Source organism: Antrostomus carolinensis, unplaced genomic scaffold (genome assembly GCF_000700745.2).
Source record: "Antrostomus carolinensis isolate BGI_N321 unplaced genomic scaffold, ASM70074v2 scaffold5149, whole genome shotgun sequence".
NCBI classification, from domain to species: domain Eukaryota; kingdom Metazoa; phylum Chordata; class Aves; order Caprimulgiformes; family Caprimulgidae; genus Antrostomus; species Antrostomus carolinensis.
In genome coordinates, this window is record NW_010337737.1 from 21630 (window position 1) to 29060 (window position 7431).

Consider the following 7431-nt stretch of genomic DNA (forward strand, 5'->3'; position numbering starts at 1 on the left):
CATCTCTTAATCCACTATTAGTCTCCCTGTGAGCTTTATAAACAAGTAACACTTAATTAGCAGGATGTTGTGTTACAGTGTGGGCTGAGGGTGAATCCTTAGGCCATGCTTTAACACCAGAGTTTGCTCCTGCAGATAATCCCAGCCTGCCTGGGCATGGCCCTGATTTCATCAGATTTGTACAATATTAATGATTCCAAACTTCACTATTTTGGCTTGCAAAAGGATGGGGGTGCTCAGTCTCCTCCCATGCTGGCTACCTGAACCACTGCAGAGGGTTTTTAGGGTGGCAGGAAAGCAACACCCTTACAGCAGCACAGCAATAACCTGCTGGGCATGTTAACACCCCCAAAATAACTCTCTGAGGGATGTCACTTTGTGGTGACCAGGGGACAGGAGTGCCACTTACCTGCTGTTGGCCTGAGAGGTCCCAGCCAGGTCCACCACGGCCCCACGGGGAGGCTCGGGGGAGATTTCCCCAGGGGGGCTGGAGGGCTCCAGCTTGGTTGGATCTTTGGTAAATTTGCTTCCTGGTGCCAGGTGCACAGGGTGGGTTTGGAAGGGAAAGCAAAACCAGAATTAGCAACCAGACATGCCAATGATGCAGCTTTTCCACCTCCATTTGTCATCCCCTCCACCAAATCCAGAGCTGAGGTCAGGGTTAGGGACAGGTTTTCAAAAGTCACCTGCTTGCAAAGAGAAGGGTGCAGGTTTAATTTGGTTTACAGGTTAAAATAATAGCAAGATGCTTGTTTAAACCTCTGCCTAAGTAAGCGTGTGCTGGGAAGCCCTGCCAGGGACTGAGCACCTCTGGAAAGGGCTGGTTGCTGGGACAGGGTTGAGGCTGGCATCAGGAAATCCAGGGACGGCCAGGGCCATGGACCAGTGCTGCAGGAACAAGCCCCAAACTGTGAAGAGCCCTGTCCCAGGGGAGGGGATGGGAGCTCAGCAAAGCCTAGAGCCACAGTGGCATGGGGACCTCACCCCGCAGCTCCCAGCCCCACATGCAGCGGGAGAAATCTCTGCTGCAGTGACGTGGAGGGGGACAAAAGCATCGTGTCACCATAAAACCTCCCCTCTCCCTTCCCTGTTCCTCAGCAACCTGAAAGAAGCTGAAACAAAACCTCAGCAGTGACCTTGGAGATGAAAAGAGTGATCTGAAGGCAGGGTAGGAAATTAAAATCGGGCAGGGAAGGTGAGTGAAATGCTGAAGGATTAGTGCTGGGGGAAGGAGGGAATGAAATTATGCCGCGAGGCTGCAGAAACCACGTAGGTGTCTTGTTAAATAGCTGCTGCCAAAGGCCCGTCTCTGGTCTCAAAGTGCCATCATGACATCCCCACCCTTCCAAAACACATCCCATCCATGGGAACATGAAGTCTTTTTCCTTTTGGCTCCAGCCTGCAAGGAAGGGCAGGGCTCTGGCAATGGGACCAGCAGCAATATAGAGCCTTAAAGACACTATTTATCTACTGACAGTCCAAAAAGCTCCTTTTAATTTGTGCTTTCTATGGACCAAATCTTGCTCTTGCAGCAGCGAAGCCTGCCTGAAGCTGCTACCCAGGGGAGTAGCAAAAATAGGTTTCTTAGCAGTGGTGGGTATTTTAATTAAAGGGTGAGCAAAACTGTATGGGGAAGCTTTGGGATACTTTGCAGTCGGCAACTTAAAATATAGCTCCACTCAGAAAATAGTGTCTTTGCAAAAATGGCACCTCCTGACTCAGCAGATGTTTTTTTTTTGCACAGTCAGATGTGCTGACGCGAGTCACAAAAAGCCAGATTTAATGTGTTTTGCTTCTGGTAGCCCTGCAGGGACCAGGTAGGGGAGGGGGAACTGCCATCCACCCCAGTCCTGCTGGATTTGCTTCTTCATCTCCTAATTTCCACTTGCATCTCCTTGCTATGTAACCCTTGAGCTCGTAGCACAGTGTTTTCTATCAGCAGCTCTTGAGCTGATCATAGAATCACTGAATCACAGAATCATTAAGGCTGGAAAAGACCTCTAAGATCACCAAATCCAACAACGCCATGTCCACTAAACCATGTCTACAAGTTTTTTGAGCACCTTCAGGGGATGGTGACTCCACCACTGCCCTGGGCAGCCTGTTCCAATGCTTGACCACACTTTCAGTAAAGACATTTTTCCTAAAATCCAACCTAAACCTCCCTCAGCACAACTTGAAGCCATTTCCTCTCATCCTATCACTGTCACTATCACTAGTTACTTAAGAAAAAGAGACCAACACCCACCTCACTACAACCTCCTTTGAGGTGGTTGTAGAGAGTGAGGTCTCCCCTCAGCCTCCTCTTCTCCAGACTAAACAATCCCAGTCCCCTCAGCCGCTCCTCATAAGGCTTCTTCTCAACTGTACAGACACAGGTGATGCCTCCCCTGGACACTGTGCAACCAGGATGGATTTGCAAGGAAAATCCAAGCATCCCAAGACACAGTTCAGTGCTCTGTTTAGAGCTTAAAAAAATCCTTTTCTTGAGAAAAAAAGTAATTAATTGGGGTGGAGATAAAGAACCTCCCCATGAAGGTGGGAGCTGCTCCAGGCTCTGCTGGAGGTCCCCTTTGGGTGGCTCTGGTGTCATTGTCCCCAGGGAGCACCCTTGGGGCTGTCATAGGGCCACAGGGGTTAATTTGGCTGGTGGAGATATCTGAGGAGAAGATGTCTAGAAAGCTGCCAGCATTCAGGGTTGGCAGCTCAGGAAAAAAAAACAAAACAAACCAAATCCTCAACAATCACAAGACATGTCTTTACTTGTGAGCCAAGCCCAGGAGATCCGGGAGTGGGGCTGGGCGGTGATAAATTCGGTGCCGTGCTGTATTTCAGGTGGGTATCAGGGCAGTGGGATGGGGGCAGCTGCTGGAGCAGGGTTGGGTCAGACAGCACCAGTACCCCTCTCCCTTTACTTGCCAAGAAGCACTTAGCCTGGTTTCTCTGGCTCAAACCAAAAGGAGTAAAAACAGAGAGCAAAGAAAGCCAAAGAATCACCCTCCCCAGGGTTCTGTCACTGAAAAAATTGATTTTTGTTGTTTTTCTTTTAAAAACAGTCAGAGGCTGGATGATGCTAGCACTTCCCAGCCAAAAAAACCCCCCAAAAAACCAATAATTTACCAATGAGGAACCCAGCAGTGATTTTTCTTCCTCCTGAAAGCACAGAAACATGCTGTGCACTGCCTATAGCTGCAGCTCAGCCTGGTGCAGGGAGCCAGCCCAGCCTCATACACCAGGAAATTCTCACTTAAACCTCCAAAACACTATTTAAGGGGTGCACAGTGCTTGCACTGAGCCCAGGCAAAGGCAACCTCAGCACAGACAAGGCTTCTCCTCACTGAGCATAACTGCACGTGCCCTGCACTTCTGCTGCTTACAGGTGACATTATTTCAACTCTGCTTCTCTGAATAATCTTTCAATTGAGTGGGTAATAAATCAAAGGACGTGGAGAACGTACCTGTAAAAATTCTCTCATCAAACATCCTAGGAGGAAAGGAAAAAAAAAAAAGGATTAGAAAAAAGGTGCTTGTAATGACTGAATTTTAGATTTTATTAATGAACAGCATTAAACCAAGTCAAAACAGTCATTTTATTCATTCTCTAAAAAAAGGGAATGAATCTTTCAGTTAAAAAAAAAAAAAAGAAAGCCTTTTAGCCAGCCTGTTGTGCAACCAAGTGATCTTACAGCATACGCTTTTTAACTAAAGCACCTTTAAATCTGCTTAGAAGTTATTCTCTTAATTTAATTAACTTATTAAATGAGGCTGCTAAAGGCTGGCTTTACCAAAAGAGACAGTGGGACCAAAGTAGCTGTTGCTGGACCTTCACTTACAATCACAGAATCATAGAATGGTTTGGATTGGAAGGGACCTTAAAGCTCATACAGTCCCAACCCCTCTGCCATCAGCAGGGACACCTTCCACTAGACCATGTTGCTCAAAGCCTCATCCAGCCTGGCCTTAAGGTGCAGATCACAGACCAGATGTCACCTATCTCCTGAATATCCTATTTTGGTGCCACCCATGACTTTGCACCGTGCCTAAGTGGGTTCATCCTTTTAGGATGCCTGAGTCTTGTTGACGTTGGTGATTTTAACCCCCTTGGGAGCCTTAGCCAGGGATTTTTCCGCGTTGTAGTTTCACACCTCTAGCAAGGGGACAATGTGAGTGCTGCACAGGCAAGGACTGAATAAATAAATATATTATAAAGCAGATTTTCCTGACAGAGAAGCAAAGAGGGGTTGCACAGCATGGAGATAACCAGGAAAGCGTTCACTCCTCCTACTCCAAACGCAGACACCAAGAGACAACACCCTGCCCGTAGGCTATACCTCCTCATCATCGTATATATAGGATGTCCATAAGCGATCACCACAAAACAAGGTGGAGGGGAATCCCCGTGCAGTGTGAATATGGATGTTCCTCCTCCCACCCGGCAGCACCGCTCCCATCCACCAAATACCATCGGAGAGAGTTGTGCCACGATCGGTGGGTCCTGTTTTGGGGTGGCACTAGCCCCAAAACGTGGACTTACAACAGGGTGGTGGGGCGCAGGGGTGACACAGGGCCAGCCCTGACACATCCTCACAAAACAGGAGAGAGAGATGGAAAATGGAGGTTTTTTGGGGAAAAAAAAAAAGAGCAGTTTAGCTCTTTTCCACAAAAAAGGGTAAAATGAGTTTTGGGTGTCAAAACAAACCCTGTAAGCATGGAGGGAACAGAGCTTAAATAAATCCCTGAGCCCCCTCGAGGCCGTGCAATCTCCCTGGTCCTCCTCAGCACCCACCTTTTGATGACAAAATGGATGTTGTGCCTCTCCTCCAGTATCCGCTTGAGTTTGGGGACGCCGTAGGTGCAAGGTCTTTTGAAGGGTATTTTGTCTGGGATGCCGATGATTTCCACCGCCTCGGGGTCACAGGCAATTTTCCGGTATGGGACAGGGACCATGTGGTCTAACCCCAAGGCTTCAGCTGAAAGGTGAACACATGGTTTTCACCTAAACATGTGCTTTTCCTTTTATAGATGATAAAATGAAGGTGTGTAAAAGCTTGAATCCAAGGCAGCAGTGCCTCCTGCCCTCTTCTCCTTGGCTCATTCCAGAAGGCAAGCTCTGGGAGCAGCTCACCACTGGGACATGGGACAATGGAGACAGCACAGCAGCAAACACAGCTGATGGCATCTCCAAAACCCTCAAACACACTTGGTGTTGCCCAAACCAGGGATGAGCTGGCTCACATGCCGTCCCCAGCCTCCCTGTGACAGCAGCAGGTTGTTGAGGTATATAACTCACGAGTTGCTTAGCACATATATGGGTTATAAGTTACAGAGCTCACCTATAGCCCATCTATATCATGAGTTACACAGCCTGATGGGGATGGTATAGACAAAAACCTCCAGCCCATCAGCCCATTCCCAAGCAATTTCCTGAGCTTACAGCTGCTCAGACACCCAGGAATTACCCCAAAATCACTGCCCATGGCAAGGAGAGCACTAAAAAAGCCCCTAAGCCATGCAGGTGGAAAAAAAGCAGCTGCAATAACAACCACCTTCTTTTTCCTTGCCACATTAATTTAAACCGGCCACACGACCACTCCCCCTTGCCCACCTGGGTGCTCTAACCCGGTGTGCCACGCTTCAAATTGGGTCTGTTTTACAGCCCAGTTCTAAATTCCTCGATGGTAAGGAGGGGCTCCAAATGGAAATATTGACATAACCTTCAGCAGACACCCGGAGATTGGGAGCTGCTGGGCTAAATGTGTTAGGAAGAGATGAGAGCTCTAGCATATGGCTTCTGCTGCTGTGTTAGGGAACAAAAATGATTGCTATATAATGATATGCAAACCACAAGCACTGCAGATGCATAATGGGATATTAACTCCTACTCACCATATCTGCTGTTAAACAGAATTTGCACGCACTCCCTGAGGGTGTTGATATCTTCAGTTTCTTTTATAAAACTGTCCCACTTATCTATCAAAACAAAATATAAGAAATAAGGAACTTCCATATGGTTCGTACACAGCAGATGCACTTTTCTCCCGCGAAGCGCTGGGAAGCAAGAACAAGATTTTGCTGCTTTAAAAATAATGATTTCCCTCTTCCTGAGTGGATTTTGCCAGGCTGGCAGATAAGGTCTGGGCTTCCCCAGCCCCAGCCCCAAGCAACCTCCTCTGCAGCCATGCATGTGCAAAGCAGATTCCTAAGAAATGACCCCATAAAACTTCTCAACCCTGAAATGAAAGATCCTCCGGGACAGAGCAAACTCAACCTGAAACGAACCTTTGAAAGGCACGGCCATTTCACAGAGGAGCTTTTTCATCTCCTTCTCTTTCCCAACTTTCCCATCCATATTTTTTTTCTTTTTTTTTTAATGCAGGCAGGTGAGAGTTTTGATGTAAACACGTCAGCATTTTTAGCTTGCACATCCCTTGGGTGGGGTGGAGGTGGGGAAATGGCAAAGTCTCCTCCTCATTGCCGATCCCCCGGGCACTGCTGCAGAATCACACCAGGGTTAGTGGGTTTCAAGTTATTTTGAAATAAAGCCAAGCTTTTGGCGGGTATTTGCTGTTTGCAGCTCAGGCAAACAGCCTCACCTAAAGCCGTGCCTCAGTTTCCCATGCACGAAGTGGGATGGGATTTCCCAGGCAGCCAGCAGCACATGAGGACTAGGGAGATGGCACAGACAGATCTGAGCGGGGATCAAGCTACGATGCTGAGATGTTGCAGCAAGTAAAGGGAACAGATCTCCCAGCATTGCCAGGTCCCTGCAGAGCAGAGGGATGGATGGGAGAGACAGGAGAGGAGAAAACTTCTCCCTAAGGCAGCTGCCGGCTGCCTCCAGCGCTGGAGGGGGACACGGACCTGTCTTGTCATGGACGATGGAGAAGAGGATGCGCTTGGACGAGTGCACGTTCTGGATGAGGGGACCTCCAGAGACCGATGATTTCTGTCCTGGACAAGAGGGGAGGTAAGGAGAAAGGGCTGATGAGAGCCTGACCGATGCTCCGGGCACCCAAACCAGCCCCTGGGTGCCGGTGACACCAACCCAACCCTGACAGCTCTCCTCCATGCACCCTGGTCTGTGACAACCCGGCAGAGTCCTGGCCAGACCGAGCCCCCAGTGTCCCCCCTCCAGCCTCGCAGCGCAGACCCAGCATTTCAGGCTGCTGAAACCAGAGGTGCAGCCTGTCAGCACCTCAAAGGCACCCGGGGAAGGGCAGCCCAGCATGGCAGGGGGGGCTCCGCTCATCTGTGTAGGGGCCAAGCTTTGCACCAATTTTCATCCGAGGACCACCAAAACACCCGGGCCTGTCCCCTGTCAGCGCCGGGGCGGGGTGGGCTTCACACCAGGCCCTCGTCTGAGAGCAAACTCCAGGCTATTACCACAGCAGTCGCTGTACTCCTGTGAGGAAGGCACCTTCACGTCGCCTG

At 49.2% G+C, this 7431-nt stretch overlaps 1 protein-coding gene across 1 annotated transcript in view; it reads right to left on the bottom strand.

Moving 5' to 3' along the window:
• Nucleotides 1-7431, bottom strand: part of LOC104530618 (general transcription factor II-I repeat domain-containing protein 1) — a gene marked incomplete at its 3' end in the record, with an annotated part of 37372 nt that overhangs the window by 18953 nt on the left and 10988 nt on the right. Inside the window, 7 exon segments of the mRNA XM_029086809.1 lie at nt 410-530; nt 3459-3484; nt 4787-4970; nt 5887-5970; nt 6862-6951; nt 7384-7429; nt 7431. The exon segment at nt 7431 is cut by the window's right edge and continues 288 nt beyond it. Coding sequence (XP_028942642.1) covers nt 410-530; nt 3459-3484; nt 4787-4970; nt 5887-5970; nt 6862-6951; nt 7384-7429; nt 7431 — 552 coding nt within the window.